The 20,357-nt window shown below is 37.3% G+C and overlaps 1 protein-coding gene across 1 annotated transcript in view; it reads right to left on the bottom strand.

The window, feature by feature from the left end:
• Positions 1–430: 430 nt before the first annotated feature.
• LONRF1 (LON peptidase N-terminal domain and ring finger 1) overlaps positions 431–20,357 on the bottom strand; it is a gene marked incomplete at its 5' end in the record, with an annotated part of 33,757 nt that continues 13,830 nt past the window's right edge. The window contains 11 exon segments of the mRNA XM_017894675.1: positions 431–1,758; positions 4,221–4,373; positions 7,774–7,936; positions 8,047–8,205; positions 10,623–10,744; positions 14,003–14,117; positions 15,406–15,469; positions 15,605–15,845; positions 15,977–16,051; positions 18,823–18,849; positions 19,629–19,751. Coding sequence (XP_017750164.1) covers positions 1,600–1,758; positions 4,221–4,373; positions 7,774–7,936; positions 8,047–8,205; positions 10,623–10,744; positions 14,003–14,117; positions 15,406–15,469; positions 15,605–15,845; positions 15,977–16,051; positions 18,823–18,849; positions 19,629–19,751 — 1,401 coding nt within the window.

The raw sequence follows: 20,357 nt of genomic DNA, 5'->3' as shown, positions 1-20,357 counted from the left end.
AGCAAGTTATGACTGTGCTACTGCATTCCAGCCTCGGCAACAGAGCAAGATCGTGTCTCAAAAAAAAAAAAAAAAATAGATTGACTGACATTTGCAAAATCCTAGCTGAGGAACTGGGGGCAGAAACGGTCAAGTCTATGTTACCAAGAGAGGTCTCAAATGGTGAGGCATAAAAGTAAAAATTTTAGCCATACCCTAAAGGGACATGGATTTTAAAAGGTTGAAAATAGTGCTTTAGGGATGGTTCTAGGACCTAAATCCTCAATAAATTGCTTTTTTCCTCAAAATTAAAATGACCAAAGTTTTGGAAACCACAGCATATATCTAATGCCACCAAACCATAAGCAAAACTCATCTGTTCTTTAACATATGCAGTTTGGTTCTTCTACTGACTTTTTAAAATAACACTGACCTACAATTTAAGAAAAAGTATTAGGAATTTAGCTTTTATTCAAAATTAAATAAGCAAAAGCAAAAGTTTAAGAAATTTTACAAATTACTTACATAAAAGAAAGTTAATAAAGACAGTCACAAATTTGCAACAAATAATTACAAAAGTCTCTAGGGCGGCATGAACATAGCCATGTCGCAGCGCGGCCGTCTAACTGTGACATGAGTAAGGCAGAACTAACATTTGCACCGAGACCAGAATTAAAAACAAAAACAAACTTTAAAAGCTTAGTTCTATATTAAACTTCTTCTCTTCTCCCAGATCCTTAATGGGTTTATACTATGCATTTTTTTTTAAACACATCATGTCAAACTATAAATTACATAAATGGGCAGTTAATGTGAAAAGCCCCTAAAATGTACAAACTAACTGGTACTGAATTGAGTTCTCCATTTACCTTTATGTACAATTAAATGTAAACCATATTTTCACAGTTTTGAGTGTTTTATGAATAGATGCACAGTACCATGTCAGGTTTACAATAGTTCCTGAAAACTGGCTCTAGGTTCTGCATCCAATGCCTGTCGGCCACTGTGATGCAAGTATTTACATAAATAAGAAACTGTGTCATAGTCAATGGTCAAGACAGTTCAGCAAGAGCAGTATTTCCAACAAAGAATGATCCTCAACACGGTATTTTACATACTTGTGCAAATATAAGCATTAGGACAGATATATCTGAGGCAAATTCAATTTCCAAAAACTTGTATCGCTACTCTTGTAAACTTGGGCAACAAATGACCCTCAGCAAGTTCTGCTCTCTATGGCTTTTTTGTTTGTTTTAAAATTTTAAAGCCAGAGAAAATGCACACACACTACCCAACCCCCACAAGCACGCACGCACGCACACACACACACTCTCTCTCTCACAGACAGAGTTCTTATTTCATTTTAGAGTATGGTACATAGTGCAACTTCACAATGTAGAGGTTTAACACACATTCAGTGCGTGTTTTTCTGTGCAAGTTCTTAGTGGTCTAAATCCTAGTCGAAGGTATTCATTTGCAGAACCACATGATTCAGGAGGTTGAAGGAAAAAGAAAAGTTTCATTACATTTCTGAAACCAGCACTAGATGTGCAAAGGCAGCGGACAATCTGGCCATCGATGCAACCAGATTAGGGTAACTTTAAAGGGAGATCCAAGCAGTTACTTAGATTGGTCTCTAGAAAAATAGGTCAGTATATGCTGTATCTTTGTCAACCGTTCTTTCAAAGACTTCATTGACAAAACCGACAGCTGGTACCGTGGATCTACAGGGAGAACTGCAAGAAGCCACCAACACCATGCGGGTCCATTAGGGGTTGCCTAAAAACAATGGGCAGTTCATAGCATTAATAAAACAAGGATTTATGTAATAACAACAGTAGCAAACCACCAAAAAACTACTATTTATTGAACACTTTTACTGTGCACCAGGTGCTATCTCCAGTGTCCTTAACAATTATGCACAGTATAAAATGGGGGAAATTGAAGCTCAGCAATGTATGCAAATTGTCCAAGATCTCTCGACTCATATGTGGCAGAGCCGAGATTCAGATCTAGACCTGACTCGCCATAGTCAACACGCTCTCCTTCCTCCTATTCAGTACTGCCTGAAAGCAAGGCTTCTCGACCCCAGGGTACCGACACTTTCAGCCAGATAATTCTTTGTTGTGTGTGGCTGTCCTATGCACTAGAGTACATTCAGCAGCATCTCTGATCTCTATCCACCACATGCCAGTAGCACCTTCCCACCCAGCTGTGACAGCCAAAAATGTCTCCAGATAATGCCAAATATCCTGTGGGGGCAACATGCCCCTAGCTGACAGCCACTTTCTTGGGCTATATATTTAAAGCATTAAGAAATGTTAATTGAGATTTAAAATTTCCTCAAAGTATGATGGAACCCTTGGAAAGATAGAAGAAAAAGGCCCCAGCTTCCATTTTTGTTCAAAAAAGAAACATATCTCCAGTAAAAAGGTCCCATTGATGTTGTAAGGGCTATATTAGCTATTGAAAAAACTAGAAATTTCCATAAAAGGATTTGTAAGCCACCTTCAGTGAACCTTGAATTGCTATTTTATCGGACTTAAAATATAAAGCTTCAGAATGACAAAAGGAGCTTTGGCATCAGTGCTGATCTCAGTAGGCCCCTCTAGAATCAGATTTGGTTTCTCTATCTGTGTATTGTCTGCTGTCAGCTAGGCATCGCTACCTCCTCAGCTGCATTCCAGAGACGTCAGAACCTGTCTCCCAGAATCCCCTCTGCCATAGCGTTCCAGGTTAGAGTTGGCCGATGAAAGGCACTCTTGTGGGGTGTGGAAGCTGGAAGAGAAGTCATTATCCTCTGAAGATTGTTGCAAAGTATGGGGAGGAACTTTCCAGAGGGCTCCTGGAAACCCCTTCCTCCACTGCTGTAGACTGAGATAGTGGTGGGCACTCGCCACGATTCCTAAGAATTATAGCCACTTCCCTGCTAGTTCTTCCGAAGCACCCTTGCCGTTTCTGATGCGGGATCTCTGCTGGCAGATTCCCTGACTTCTGCAGGTGACACCCTGACCTTCACTCCACAGCTCTCCCAACCACTATATCAAGTCTACATCCTGCATTAAACCCTTCATTCCGGGAAGATGAAGAGTGGTTGCTTTTGCTTTCCTGCCCGAATCCTAACTCACACATCGCTATCAGAAAGCAGTGATAGAGGACAGGGTAATCAAAGGCAAGGGTGGTGAAGGTGATGGGAAAGTTACGTTGAATTTTTCTATAAACTGTTTTGTTATTTAAAATTTGTTATTCAATATTGTTCTTATCAAAGCCTATTTCTATAATGTTTAATCAGATTCAAGTAATCAGTTAAAACAAATAGATGGCAACTGATAATATGCTAAACAGAATGAATACTAAATTTGGAGATGGCCTAATGTTGGTGTTTCAAGTTGAGGTGAAGGATTCACTTGGGATTCAGACAGACGTAGACCAACCCTTGAAAACGGGAATGAGGCAATGTGCATTACAATGAGATCTCTTATCTCTCCATCTTCACATACTTACTGACAGCCATTCCTTCGTAAAGTCTATCACCTTCTGATCAGAAACGTTTAATTCAATTCAAAATGCTTATGCCTAAAACGAAGTGCTTTAGTGAGTCTATGATCAGATTTTCCAGGAGCCAGACCCTTCTTTTATGCCTCCTGCAGTTTTGCTTGCACAGAAAGTGCCAGATACACATTTATTAGACTAAGCTTAAGTGTAAACCCTAAGTACCAGCAAGACTAAAAGAATAAGTTTCATGAGGAGTGAGGTATTAAACATGAAGAGACAAAAATGAAGTGGTGGGGTCAAATGTTGGGAGATACAAAGAAAGGTGAGAAAAGATGTTTTAAATGTATAGAAAATGGTTAAGTCTCGCTGTTGTCAAGGAATAACAGCAACAGGCAATGGGCTTGAAGGCATGGTTAGTTGTCTCACAGTCACAGTTTCTAGATAGTAACATCCCATTTTTAATTCCTTACCCCTCCTAAAAATCCTAAGGCCTTGCTCCCTCTCTGGCACTCTCTGCTACAGGCATCTCAGCTGACACCTATTTCCAGCCTCAACCTGTACAGAATGTAGTGGATACCACTGCTCTAGAACACTCATGATTCTAAAGACCAGGTGGGGCTGGTGTGGGGAAGGGGGTAGTCAAAGAAAAGGTAGTGCAGAAAGGACAGTGAAAAAACAAATGTAGAAGTTTGCAAATTTGGGTTTACAAAAAAGTGACTTTTGGAAGAAGAGAAAAGCCACCATACCTGAAGGTTTTCCTCCCTCTCGGGCATTGATCCAAAGTGCTGAAGAATTTGGCTTCGAAATCTGTCTCTTAAATTCTGAAACCAGCTGCAGGCTTGAGAGTAAACCAAATCATGAAGCTCTCTGAGATTCTTAATCTCATCTTCATCCTCAACCTAGAAATACAATAGTCAGTAAGACTTCTGTATCTAATCCCCCATCCATATGCCAACCGACACAAATGGAAACAGGCATCAGAAGAACAGGGCAGTATCTGTTCCAGTGCTGACCTCCCAGAGAGTATTATTCCTATGCTAGACTACATATTTCTGTCTCACATGGGGCTGACCAGACTAAAGAAAGACAGCAAGGCCTGACCTGTGCCTAACCTTGCTGACTTAGCAGTGCAACATTGCAGAACCCTACTAAGAGCCCCCAAGTGGGAGGAGTAAGACTGAGAGTGCGTTTTGGTTCAAAGGTCTACACTAATTTGGAATTCCTTTTGTCTTTATGGATCAATGGCTTTTGAAAGCAGTGGAACAAAAAAGTGGATGATAGTTGCTACAAAAAAGAAGAGTGGTTAGGGTGTAGATGACACGACAGAAAGTAGTTAACAGGAGGAGTCCACGCACAGTTACATCTTTTACTAGGGAACTGGGTCAAAACACAAACACAAACAAAAAGCTACAACAAATAAGTTAGCATATAAAGCCAGTATGTCAGAGTCACACAATGATGAACCTCTGCTGGAAAGGCCCAAGGCTGGCCGGGCGTGGTGGCTCACGCCTGTAATCCCAGCACTTTGGGAGGCCAAGGCGGGCGGATCATGAGGTCAGGAGATCGAGACCATCCTGGCTAACATGGCGAAACCCCGTCTCTACTAAAATGCAAAAAATTAGCCGGGCGTGGCGGCGGGCGCCTGTAGTCCCAGCTACTTGGGAGGCTGAGGCAGGAGAATGGTGGGAACCCGGGAGGTGGAGCTTGCAGTGAGCCAAGATCGTGCCACTGCACTCCAGACTGGGAGACTGAGCAAGACTCTGTCTCAAAAAAAAAAAAAAAAAAAAAGAAAGGTCCAAGGCTATGGCTACCTCTGGAACTCCTCAGTGTATTCTTTAGACTACTGGGTCACCAAACTGCAAATGTAAAATTAATTGCATCAGGCTTCCAGCCTGAGATAGAAGGGTGGTCTCAGAGAACACAGGTGGGAATATCTAAGTTTAACTCATCCATCTTATATTGATTTCTTTAATGCACACTTACATCCCACTTGCTACGTGCCAGGTTGTGCTCTGTCTCATATGCTCAAACTCATCTGAAAAAATACCAGGCCTGACTCAGCCTTTCATACTTCAAGGATGACTCATATAAAACAACAAAGGGACTCCGAAAACATTTTGAAACAGAAAAATAAGACTACAGCACACCAGAGACTAAAAGCATACTTTTACTTTGGAAAGATTTGAAATGAAAATTAAAACTAAAGTTTAAAGAGCATCTGCTTTTTGCATAACAATGTGAATGTACTTAATGCCACTGAAGTGTGCACTTAAAGATGGTTAAAATGGTAAATTTTATGTATATTTTACCACAATAAAATAAACTTTTAAAAAAGGTAGGAGGAGCCACACAATTGAAGAATTCTGGTCCTGAAATTTACTACGCAAGATTCGGGCCGTTGCTAACATACACGACAGAGCAAGAACAACTTATGACTTGTTCAATCTTTTTTTGTTTTTTTTTCTAAAGCGATCATGCTTTGCACCCTCACAAATCTCAAAAACAAATGTACAGGCTCTTAGTAAACAAGGAAATGATAACAATTATAAAGAGTCTGTGATGGACGAAACCGGAGCTGGCAAAGCAGGCAGAGATGCTTTAAAGTCTCTGCCGCTTTTGGCAGCTCATTTAAAAGAAGCTTTTAAAGATCAAAGTACTTTACTGTGATAATTTTAACAAACTTAATAAAATTTTCATTAGAAGTCACAGAAAACAGAATTATTGTAAGAAAGACGGAAAATTGCTATAAAAAGCAAATCTGAGAAGCGGTTTTCAGATGGACAAGAAAAATCATTATATAGATGAAGACATTATGATGAGGAAAAATTACTGACATTCCGAGGACCACAAAGATGATCTCAAGTTTATAGATAATTTATAATTATTTATAAAAAAATTTAATTAAAAAAAAATTTATAAAAAAATTTATAAAAGTTTTTATAAATATCAAATCTGTGATACTTTTAGAATGTGATTCCATTGCCTACATGTTTATCAGTATTAATACACATAGTCATGTAATTTAGCCATATACTCAAGTGATTTTGTCATCAAATCCAATATGTGAAGACATAAATTTACATGAAACTGAAATAGGGTTATTAACTCTACAAAGGAGAACCTTTAGCAAGTGATTCCATTAATCAAGTATGCTTAAAGTTGGCACAGATTATACCAATCAACTCAAAATTTCAACTCACACAATACTTTTGGCCAACTGCACAAGGCAAAGTACCCCAATGCATTTTTATAATAAGATAGGACAGCCAACGTCAGACTAATCAGGTTCATCAGCAGAGAGCCAAATGGCATAATGATAAAGCTCAGAGCCTGAGTCAGAGAGTTTGCTTTAATCATTTTTGTTACATTATCTATAGGATCTTAGGCAAATTAACACCTCTGAATTATACTTTCCTCATCTACTATTTCATAGAGTTGTGAAAATTCTATGAGTTAATGTTTGTGAAAATACCTAATGCCAATATCCAATAAATGTTGACTGAAATGAAGGGCCTAAACAGATCAATGAACAAGTGACGGGATAAGATCTGTTTTTTAATGCCTTTCCAAAAGAAATTGCCTTCAATTTGGTATTTATAGCATCACAAATCATTTTTCTGGTTCCTAAACTAACTGTAGTAGGTAAACTGGGTATTGCAAACATCAAAAGGGCCACATTAACCCTATTCTAGAAAGACATCACAAAACCACTACCCTGGTAAGATATCACCAACATGTACACTGACAGTGCTTTCTATGTCTGCCCCAGGGTCTCCACACAGCATTCAACTCTATTTTATCATTAAGGTTATCTTAGGCACAAGAACAATCTTAGTATATAAAACAATTCTTACAGGACTTAATGTGTTTACATTTACATGAAGTTTCAATCTACTAATTCCATCAGCTTTAACTACTAATGCATTCAATAAAACAAGGCAGAAATGTAAACCTTTCAAAACTTAGATGGGCTGGAAGTTCAACTTAACCACTATTAAGTACCTATCATGTGTATACACACATGCACATGTGTACATATACACATTCTAGGGCACTGGGCTGGTTGTTAAGCCTGTAGAAATAAAGAGAATCTACATTCTAGTCTTCCAAGTTCTCTTAGAATGTGCAACAATTGCAGAGCAAGATACGAAAAAGGTAACTTGGAGCGCATTCTCAACAGTGGTAAGGCTCTCTGATAAGAAGAACTGGTTCATGCGCCTAGAAAATAGCCTGCATGCCTGTACCAATCCCTGGAACAGGATACACTAAAGTATGCTGGCAAAGCACATTTTAAAATACCTTAACATCTTCCAGATATTCAATGTCGGCAGTGCAATATCCATCTTTCATTCCTCTTTTTAAAACCCTAAACCGCTTTCCTCCAACTGTATCAACCACAGACCTTCCATCAGGTAAGAAATGCACGTTTCTAATTTGTAACATACAACCATAATCTGCAAAACTAAAAGAAAACCTTGATTAGTAACAAAGTTGAAAGATAAACATGCAAGTTCTCATCCATATTGAGAGGTCTAACATAAATACAAACATTTTAGTTCACAAAAAGCATACCTATTTTGTGTATCACTGACACACATGCCAAACTGTTTGGTTCCAGTCTGTATACTTCTTCGAATCATCAATCTATATCTTGGCTCAAATACATGGAGAGGGCAAGGCACAGTGGGGTAGGCCATAGTGCAAACAAATATTGGAACATTCTTGGTCAAGCTGAGGGAAAAACAGTTTAATGATTTGAGTTCATACAAGAAAAATATTACCAAACACATAAAAAAATGCGTGAGGTTTATAACAGTAATGAACTAATGTAAAACAAAAAAAGAATAAGTTCTAAATAAGGTGGTTTTTATTCTTGGCAAGAACAAAAATCAGCAGCCCGTTCATTAAGCTCACACTGATGAAATATTAATACTAAAAATCTGCTGTGATCCTATTTATAAGAGTACATTGAATTTTAAGACACCAGATTATCTTACAGAGCTAAGTATCTTTATGAATCAATTTATAAGTAATATTTTATATTAAAATCTGTTTAAATATTTATAACATATGACAATAAATATCTTTTATGCAAACACTCATAGTTACTCTTAGATAACAGTAAGAAAAGTGAACTCCCACAACAGACAAAAGCAAATAATTAAAAATTCTCAGGCATTAAAATATTTTCAAACGCAAGATCAGAAAACATATTCTGATGAGATAACATTTTTTCCAAGTAATTAAAATGATATGACATTTTTCATTGCCAGATTGGTGGAAAGAAAGAGAAGGATAAAGGCAGTGCCCAGTGCTGTCTGAGATAGGGAAACTGGCAGCGTGGGGGCAGTCTGAAGCAGCACAGGCACACTGAAGAACATGGCCACAGACAGCAGAAACCTTACGTTGTTGGCAGCAAATGTTCATGTTCTTGGAACCAACCAGCTTATTTTCAGACATGAGTGGACAAGTGCTACATGAATGTTCACTGCAGCAATGTGGGTAGTAGCCAAAATGCAGAAGCATAAAGAGGAGACTAGTAAGATCAATTATGGTACATAGGTAAAACAGAATACTATGTTTCCATTAAAAGATGATGTGTATGAACTGAATTAGAAGAAATGCTTATATCAATGAGAGGAACAGGCTTTAGATAGAGATCATGAATAACATGATCCCACCTTTGTTTAAAGCCTGTTTATACATACTACATTCAGGTTTGCAAATACGTATGCCAAAATGCCAATAGTTGATTCCCTTTGGGTTGCAGATTACAGCTTTTTTTTAAATGCTCATTTGTATTTTTGAGTTTTTTTCAAAATGACCATCAATTACTTATATAAACATACGGTGAAACATGTTTAAAATATGTGTTTTAAAAAACAGCCCCATTAGTAAGCAGCTGGACACCCTGACGCTTCTCTTCTCTCCAACGCGCAGCAGCTCTCTGTGTGTGACTCCCTCCTCTGTCCTTTGAGTCTACCACTCCTCTGTGGGCGGGCTGGTTGTGTCACTGTGTTTCAATTTTCAGAAGTATAACTGCAGCTTTCTTAAATCTAGATGCTTCAGCATTGATCAGAAAGGTTCATAATTGTCACATCAGAGTATTTTGTAAATCACACAATAAAATACCAATTCTGTGAGAAGACAAATCAATACCTATTTCTATAAAGAAAAGAATGGCAATCTTTCTTCTATGGAAGGCCCCTGGCTCACTGAAGACATCTGATGGACACATGTTGAAAAAGGAGAGTCTACAAGCACAGCTTTTGTTAGAAAGTGACATATAAAATGTTCAATTTATATTCTGAAAAGTACTGGAAACAAAAGTCGTTAAATAAAACAGCACAAAATTATAATTTTGCTTTTAGTGTGTTCAATTAAAAGAGAGTAAAAGAAATAGAGTAAAGAAATGTAAAACCCGTGAATAAAATTTAAAGAGACCCAAGTAACTGGTCAGAGGGAAAGACATTTAGGGAAAAGAAAGGGAGAAAAATGGGAAAGAAAAACAGGAAAGGGACAATGAGCAATGCCTCGCCCTGCCTACCCAGCTCCATCAGCTGCTGTGTTCTCTGCAGAGTGGTCTGAATTACCAAATCCCAAAGTTACCTCTGAGATTTTCACCCTCCCGACACCAACTCAGTTGTGCTCCCAGTCAGTATCTTCATTAATTGAGGATTTGGCCCTGAACACCCCTCTTCCAATTTCGATCTCAGATCTCAAAGTTTGGAAAGCCCCCTTCCGGGCCTCCATGTGACAGAAAATCCCCTGCTAATCTAGATTACTGACCCTCAACCTTCCTCTCGCCGTACCATGACACATGAGAGCTGCCATCACCACCAATGTCACTGTCACCAGCGCCCCCTCTCTATTTCCCATTCCACTGCCTCATGGCACTGTAGGAAATTCCTCCTCCGCCTAAAATACTGCTTCAGCCCACAGAGCTGAGTCAACAACTCCCTGTAAAACATCCGGATGTTACCAAGTGAACTTTTATAAAATTCTGTCTGTTGAGGACCACAGAAACTGACCAGTACTTCTTGACTAGACTGAGATGAACTAAAGACAGGATCCAGCTTGCGGTGAGGTTTTCCCTTACTATTAAAGGATAGTAGTTCATAATTTTTTTTTTATGAGAAGAAACTTACTGTGAGAGTTCAGCAGTTTCTTCATCATATATTTTTTTTCTCTCAGACAGTTCATCAGGCAGATACTTCACTATTAATTCTTCCAACAGCTGTGTGACACAGTACCTCCTATCTGCTAGATACTAAAAGACAATATTATTTTACATTCCAGCAGTGGTTTTCCTACAGTATAAAACAGGCAACACAGTTAACTGATATATTAAAGCCTTTATTACATATTTATACCATCAATTCTGGATTAATTAGTGAGGGGAACATTACAATGGATGATGCTAAGCAAAAAAACCTGTCTAAGGCTTTGCTCAAGAGCATTAAAGATAGTTGGCTGCAACCTGAACCAAGCCCTGTACAGAAGAACTGCTTCCTGCTGTGACCACAGCTCCTCTATGAGCTGCAGAGGGCCCTGCCCCGCCGTCTTCCATAACAGAAGCCCTTTTCCATCTGACAGCTCATGGGCACTAAACTGTCATTTTAACTGAGATACAAAAAGGACATAAGGAATAAATAAAGTAACACATTTGCCTTATATAAGAAAAACAAAACATCTGTTCTGTTCCCAATTTCAGACACAGTCTCTAGATAATTTTTCTTTCAGATTTTTCTTCCACTATCACCCACTACTGAGTAGAGGAGTGGACCTTGACTCTGTCCTTGAGTGACCCAAGGATGGTGCGTTTCTTGGGACACTATCACTCAGACCTTATCAAGATACTGCTTTTCCTATATGACCCATCCACCCCAGCTCTATATAAAGTCGTATATTTGCGCTGCCCCCTAAATATTCTGAAAAAGTACTATCCTCATGCATTTTGTGTCATTTTCTATTCCAACTTATAAGTCATCTCTTTCACTCCTGCCTATGAAAAACATGTCTATCCTTCAAGGTCTGACTCCAATTTTACCTTTTTCACAAACTCTTCCTTAGTTATTTTTTTCTCTCCCAAGAACCCATATTTTACTGTTTTCACCACATAGTAGGCATTGTAGCATGTAGTAGATGTACACAGATACATTACATCTCTGTAGTTAAAACTAAACATTGCTTAGGGTAGGGCCAGGGACATGGTCAGGGTGTGTGCACATAACTTTGTACAAAGAAAATGCCCAATACATATTTATTTCATAAAATTAGTGAGGAAAACGTCCTGGGAAACAATCACAAGATGAAGCCATCCTTGAATCTGCAGTCAGTAAAAGCAAGGGTTTTGTCATTATCCAGTGAAAAATAGATGGGGAAATGCGAGAGGTTGGGAAATTGGTGGTGGTTTTCAAGGTTGAGCATGAATCAGGGCTTGTTAAAATACAGACTACTGAGTCCCACACCAGAGTCTCTGAGCATCTGGGGCAGGATCCGAGAATCTATGTTTCTAACAAGTTCTCAGGTGATAGATGCTGCTGGTCAGGGGAGCATGGGGAGAGGTGGCCTTGAGCAGGTAATACATACACAGATAATAAGTGTTTATCATAAAATTAATCAAAGTAGACATTATAAAAGCAATTCCATTATCATTTTCTATTAAGTTTAATGAAGATGTTTCAAAATCTAGGGAAATACAACCTCCCTTACGTTACTGATAAAAATCTGAATCAAGGTAACATTTCAGGGGATGAGGCAATCCAACAATTGGTTTCAAAGGCTTTATAAATGTATGGCTTTTGATCCCATAATGCACTTCCCAAAAATTTAACCTAAGGAAATGGTCAAAGATGCATACAATCATTGATTTTAAATGATGTTGGCAAAAGCATGGTATATGAAAAAGAGAACAAGAAACCTTATATATCCAACAACAAGGAAATGTTAAATCACTGGACTAGTATGCTGCTATAAAAATCATGTATCTAAAGTGGATGGAAATGGAAAAATGAGCAAAATAAAATGACAAGTAGGAAAAATGTAAAACTGAACAGCATACCAATATTTTTTAAAGTATATGTATTTTGAATTTACAAATTATATTATGTAGGGTATCTTCAAAGTTGGAAACAGGATACTGCTAAATAGTATGTTAGTTATACTTTCAAAAAATATGCTTAATATATATTTTGCAATCTCCAGGCATTTTTTAAAGAAGGAATGCCCCTAATCAAAGCAATGGATCTAATATGATGCCCAAAACCGCAATTACTTTTGCACCAACCTAACAGTTAATCTGGAAAAACAAGCATCAATAGTTATCCTGGGGAGTATTTAAATAAAGTCTGGAAAATAACATGTTTAGAGTACTTCATCTAAAACATTGAGCATATTAGCTGAAAATGGAACTAACAAACTCTTTTAAGAATAAATTTATCTGATGTTTCCTGACTTTGAAAACATCCTAAATAGCTTTTGTTTTACATATCAGCTTGTTTTATGGATATATATATATATATATATATGTAAGACACATCTCAAATGTAGTAACAGACATGCTATTGTGACATCCGTACTGAGTTGTTTTCTATATAGGAAACACTGTATGTATATTCATAATGGTTTCATGAATTTTTCAATTCATATTTGGAAGGTACTTTTCTTTAAGTAATCCTGTCAATCATCAGCATCACTTTCCCCAATCAATGCTACAAACTGCAACTGCCTCTCAGAAGCACAGGCTGTAGCCTGACCGTAGGTGCTCTGCAGTCACTCGAGCATGATTAAGAGGGTGCTCTCTTCTCATCAATTAGAGAGGACACCCACTGAGATCTAGCTACTTTCCTATCACAGGTTATTAGCACTGATCACTGACTCTACAAGAAGGGGTATAGGAAGCTGTACCTCCCTCTCTTCTTTCCAGTCTACCACTTTTCTAGAGCTGCACTGTCCAATGTCGTAGCCATTAGTCACATGTGCCTACTTAAATTTAAGTTAATAAAATGTAAATATAGTTCCTCAGTCGCACGAACCACATTTAAAAGCTTAATAGGTAAACATGGCTAATGGCTAATACATCAGACAGCAAAGATATGGAACATTTCCATCAATGCAGAAAATTTTATTAAAGGAAGTTGTTCTAGATGTTAAGGAAGCTGAAATGGTCCTCAAATCTGGTTTATTATTGGGGGTTGGAGGCATGGCAATAGGGTTTCCCCAATATAGTCATCACCAAAATTGAACTTATCCCTGACCAGATAACTAACCATACCCACTTTTGTTTAAAAAAAAAAATTAAGTACAAGGGGTTTGGTCTTCAGCATCTGTCTTCCTTCCCCCCATCTTCTTCAACCTCATTTTTCTCCAACATTAGCATATGGGTAATAAAACATTATCCTTGTTAGTCCCTCAGCATACAGAATGTAATTCTGAACATGATCATCACTATTTCTATGGCTGAACAGAAATTAAACCATGCTGCCAAACTTAAGACCAACAAACAGACACATATACAAATATTTACCTCTTTTAAGCTTTCTTTGCAAAGAGGACAATATGGTGCATGATCTAAACAACGCTCAAGACAATTCTTACAGAATGAGTGTCCGCAAGGGGTTGTTACTGGCTCAAAAAACAACCTGAAATCAACCAAAATACATGTTAGTTTTCACATTAAACTATCCACTGGAAAAGCTTGTACTACTATAGAACCATAACACTAATCTCTATTTAAAGGAGGAAGAAGGAGGGCCCAGCAGGCAGGAGAGGAGGGAAGGGGCAATGATAAGTGTAACCATACCCTCCAGAATGTTATAAAAGTTCTCCATCAACAGAGTTCCTGCCAAGGGCCTAGAGCTGTCCTGACTAATGCAACAGCCCCTGGACACTATGGCTACTAAGCACTTGAAATGTGGCTAGTACAAGCTGATATGTGCAGTGAATGTAAAATACATACCAGATTTCAAAGACTCTGCAAAATAAATAATGTAAAATACATCATTAAAAATTATTAGTTAGCTTTTGTATAGCCTTTAGATTCCCATTTTAATATCAACTTAAAAATGATTCCTTAATAGGTTTATAAGAGCCTTATGATTTAAAACTCATAAAAAGACGATCTAATAAATAATGCAGTTGAATCTTAAAGAAATGTTAGGCTTAATACCATTTAGTATTATTCAAACATTGCAGAAAAACTAGTTTTACTTATTTTTTGAAACACGATAGTTTTGAATTTGCTAGAAATAGATTTAGAGGTACTTTAGGAACTGTGCAGTATAATCCCCTCACTTCACAAATGAAGAAACCAAGGCTCAGAATTAAGACTTGCTCAGGAATATAACTGCTACCAGCCTAGTGTGACCAGCACTAGGCCTTCTGTCCCCATATGAATCTTTTGATCCTACACAATTCATGTAAATGAGAAATGTTATTTCAAAACGTTTAGTCTTCTAGAATTATAGCATTCTGAATAATGGAAATCCTTATCCTTATGTTACTTTAAAAAGATTTTATGGTTAATATACATTAATAAGATAGGATCATATACCTAAAATACATAATTAGAATTCATACCCAAATTTAAAACCATGGAGATAGGTAAGTTTCAATAATAATATCTATAACTTTCCTAGTACTTTACAATTTCCCAGATTCCTTTTATACTGAAGCCATGTGATTCTCACAACAATAAGATGTAGGCTATGCAAAGCTTGACCCCACTTTCTAAATTAGGAAACCTGAGGTTCAGAGATTCAGTTATTTGCCCAAGGCATGAAAGGTAAACCCAGGACTAAAATTCATGTGTTTTTATTTTTATTCCAGCATTCTGTTACTTTACATTGTCTATTATTACCTTTATCTACACTGTATTTTATTTATACTAACATAAAATATTCATCTTCTATAAAGAAGATATATGCTTACCTCATGCAGAGAGAACACTCGAAATCTGAGACATCGATTAATTCTTCTGGAATATCACCATAAGCTAAGGAAAACATACAGACTTCATTGGGAGTTTCTATTAAAACAAACACATGGGGTTTTCTTCTTTAGGAAAAACTTTAAAGACTATTCTGACTAAATAAATTTATTTTATATAAGTGTAGAGCAAAATGTTTACCTCCTTGTTTTTTAAGCTTATTTCTTCCATCTTCATTTACAATCATATCCTGTTCTAAAAGAGACAACTTTCTTTTCAGCAGAACACCTTTTTCTTGAACAGACAGAACAGGTTCTGAGAACACTCTTTTTAAACAGTCCTCTCTGGCAGGCGTTTCTGCTGAATTTATAGACTGTGCTGACTGAGCACGGTTTAAGCTTCCTTTGACGGGCTCTGAAGTGACCTCTGGTATTTCTTCACTCTACAAAAATACAATAAACAAAGGTAACCGTATTTCTTTACTATCCTTTATTCCTCTCACCAAGAATCAAACTGAAATGAAATTTCAATGCCTTATAATGCTCATTTTAATGTTCATTTAATAGCACTAACTTGATTCCAATACTGTGACAAGTAAATGATTTTTGCCAGCACAGTTGGCCCTCCGTATCCATAGGCTCTGCATCCGTGGGTTCATCCAACTGGGGATAGAAAATATTCTAAAAAAAAGCCTGAACATATATAGACTTTTTTCTTGTCATTATTCCCTAGACAATACAGTATAATAACTATTTACATAGCATTTACATTGTATTAGGTACTATAAGTAACCTACAGATGATTTAAATATACAGGAGGATGTGCATAAGTTATATGCAAATACTGTGCCATTTTATTAATACATCAGGGACTTCAGCATCCTTGGATTTTCATCTCTGTGAGAGGTCCTGGAACCAATCTCCCACAGATACAGGGGATGACTGTACTTACACAGCCCTAGAAATCAAGCTGACTTTTGTTATAATGAGGTTTAAAAGTAGTTATGCTATAACACAGCTGTTCCTACCCTGAGGAAACATAAATGCAATGTTCTATACATATTTTTAAATACCTAAAAGTTTCCTGACATTCACGTGACCTAAAATTGTGATTCATTAGCAAATATTTTAGATAAAAGATTTTAGTGTAAAATAAAGGCTATAGAAAAAATTCTACTAAGATAACTAACCAGGTTAAAAGTACTAAAGTAGGTGCTAGTACTTGAAACTAGGAAAGTGAAGATCGTAGCTTGTAAAGAAATAGATACGCTAAATTCATGATAACCTCGTCTCACCCCCGTAGCCTGCTTTGGGCCCCAGGTTCACGGGAGACTGAGAGCTCCTTCCATCAACTGAAGGAAAATCAAAAGTCTGTTTTAGTACATGGAATGAACTCCAGGAAGATTCGCTTCAGGCCTTCCTTTAAGTTTCAGGTTACAATAGATATCAATCACATAAAACTCGTAAGAGAAATATATTAAAAGTAGAAAATATAAAATATTTGGTTAAGGATAATTTCATATAAATTTACCTAATTAAGAATATTTCGAAAGTTTATAGCAGACATTATGTTTAATGAGCAGGAGAGGAACAAGGTAAGCAACACTGTAACTTCAAAAGTCTTGCAAAACTAGGTATGCCTCATGGGGTCAAATCACCCACAAAGAAACTATTCAGAACTTTGAAAGGAAGGCATGGGAGTAGTTAAGACTCAGGATAAAGGCTGATCTTTTAACACAAGGAATATAAAAAGATCTTAAAAGAAATATTAAATATTTACCTCTGAATCTCAGTGAGCCCTATCCTATCAAAATAGTTCATGGTTCACCTCAATGTAGATTTATGAGGTTGGCCTTGGGGCATTTATGTAAACTAAACTTGGACTTCTAACTACAAAACTACAAAATTCCTCGTATACACTCAATTTAATCTCTCACTGAACAACTAACCTGTGTGGGCAGTTACTGCTGCCCAAAACTTGGTTAGGAGCACCCCATGGCAGCTTCCCTATAATAGCTAGGAAATAAACTGGGAGACAGCTGGAGAATCAAATTTCTGGGTGCTTATCTCAGGAATACGCCTAAAACTCCAACAGAAACCGGCTAAGATGGGGGAATAACGTGGCTAGAATAAAATGAAAGGGATTCTGATTATTTTTGGTTGTCAATCTGTATTTATGGGTATAGCACATATTAAAGTCTAAAGTGGAGGTTCGGTTTTTCAGATGCTATCTTTCAAATACACAAAAATCAGAATAAATCACAAATCATTCATGGAAATATAAACAATGTAGATAAAAGCATGTATCTTTGGTAGGTGCTCAGATACTCCATTTAATAAGCAAACATTTAAAAATCTGTATATACACATTTATATTTCCTCTGTTTTAAAATGTATTAAACACACATCCACCCTAGAACCCAGCAATTCCACTCTTAAGTTTTTGCCAAAGAGATGTAAAAACATATGTCCACAAAATGACTTGTACAAGAATACTCATAGCAGCTTAATTTATATCAGAAAAAAATACTGGAAACAATCCAAATGAAAATCACTACCAACTGAAAACCACAAATTCCATTATGTTCATATAAAGGAATACTTAGACAACAACAAAAAATTGACTTGATGTATCTAAAAAATATTATGTTCAGCAAAAAAAAAAAAAAACAAAACCCAGACACAAAAGAGTAAATACTGTATGATTCCATTCCAATGAAGTTCTAGAATAAGGAACACTATTCTACAGTGACAAATCTGAACAGTAGTTGCCTCTAGGAGCAGGGGATGGAGGATTTACTGGAAAGGAGATGAAGGTACTTTCTAGGGTGATGGAAATATTCTCCGTTTTGACTGGGATGCTGTTACACAGGCATATACATTTTTCAAAATTCACTGAAGTGTAAAATCCACGCATTTTATTATATGTAAATTATACCACAACTTAGAAAAAGTATATTGGAGAAAAACAAAATATTCTAAAGCATTATTTGTTTTGCATCCACCTGATCCTATTAACCAGCAAACAAATAGTTACAGAAATAGAAGGATGTCTGGCAGCATACAAAATACAGAAACACATGCTCTTAAAATTAAAGTTTGCAATCTTACCAAGAAGATAACACTAATGAACATGGAACAGTCAGAAAACAGACAATAGTAAACATTTTCTTCTTAAATCAGTGGGCTAGAACGTATAAGCAAACAAACCTCATAGAGGCTATACCAATGCCAGCTGGATTCTTAAGGGGGTTGAGATCTGAGAAGAATCTCAAAGTTCTCATGCTGCAGGGTACATAAACATCTCTTGGGCTGGTTCTTAAATGGCTGCTCCGATTTCAGAGATTCTGAATCAAAGACTTGTAGTTGGTGGGCCCAGAGCTCTTCAGGTTTAACATGATCCCCACATGATTCCGACAAAAAGCCACACTCTAAGAAACACTGCAACTGTGATAAATAATGTGGCATGTTTTGAGTATATGGAGGAGAGCATCATGACTGGGACCCTGAATTTGGATTAGCATAGATTTTCTCAAAGAATTTTTTGAAGACCTTACTCTTTCCAGATATTCTGTGAATAAGTCTTGCAAGAGCTGAGTGCTATTTTATTTCATGCTGGCATATCAAAAGCTATGAGATGTTCTGGAGAAACCTAATTAACTTGGCTTAACCCAGTGCTTCCCAGTGATGAAGTGAAGTGCTTCACTTCATCAGACAGCTCCCTTCCTTCCCCCATCCCCTATTTTAAAAAATTAATAACTATTAACATACCACAAATAGAACAAAGTATGGAAAGTGACATCTGGAGTATTGAAAAATATAAGGCAAAACAACTGGACTGGGAAATACTATTGGCAATCCTGGGGAGTAAGCAAGGATAGACCTGAAGTAAAAGGCAAAAGGCAGGTCGATAAGGCTTCTGAGCAGGAACATAGTGATAGCAACGCTTAATTAAGGACCATCGGTCTGGCTCAGATTGAACAAACTATTAGAAAACTGACCAAAAAAATGCATTGAAATATCTGTGAATGAAATGTTTCGATTTCACTACGAACTCAATACAGTAAGTATATGAACCTGAAAACCACTCAAATTGTCCCATTTGTTCCTAAGTTAGATTTATTTACTACTTTTGTTCTTATTCCAACTTTTATTAGCATTTTTTTAAAAAACCCCGCCTGTCTCTTAGCCCCACCTTGAACTGTAATTGTTGGTAAACTGATTACCTTTTGTACTTGCAGCTTTGCAGGTGCAAAATCTTCATCAAGGGCTAAGCACTGGAGAAAGAGCTGTAAGGCATCACCTAAAACACCGGCATCGTAGAGTACTTTTCCTTTCCTGAAGTAGACCTTCAATAAAAGCACAGACATAAAACCTTTGTGGTAAGAATTGCTTTTTAAAAAATCATTATCAAGTAAAGAAAAACAACAGTTTGCTCAGCAATGCTGATTTTGGGCCGACTGCGGTAGCTCACGCCTGTCATCTCAGCATTTTGGGAGGCTGACAAAGGTGGATCACTTGAGTTCAGGAGTTCGAGACCAGCCTGGTCAACATGGTGAAAACCTGCCTCTACTAAAAATACAAACACTAGCCAGGTGTGGTGGCATGCCTGTAATCCCAGCTACTCGGGAGGCTAAGGCACGAAAATCACGTGAACATGGGAGGCGGAGGTTGCAGTGAGCTGAGATCACACCGGTGCACTCCAGCCTGGGTGACGGAGCAAGACTGTCTCAAACAAACAAAAAAAGGAAATGCAGATTTTAAAATTCTGAATAATTGAGGCCAAAGCATTTTAAAGGCATACCTACACACCACCCTGGAGAAACACTAATAGGGGAACTGAGGCTCAGACAATGACTTTTTGACCAAAGTTCCACACCAAGTCAGAGCTTGGCAGGATCAGAAATACCACGTCCCCACACTTGAAGGAAATTACTGATTTAAATATTATTGAT

This window comes from Rhinopithecus bieti, unplaced genomic scaffold, assembly GCF_001698545.2.
Source record: "Rhinopithecus bieti isolate Rb0 unplaced genomic scaffold, ASM169854v2 scaffold_25360, whole genome shotgun sequence".
Lineage (NCBI taxonomy): Eukaryota > Metazoa > Chordata > Mammalia > Primates > Cercopithecidae > Rhinopithecus > Rhinopithecus bieti.
This window is presented reverse-complemented; position numbering and strand designations above follow the sequence as displayed.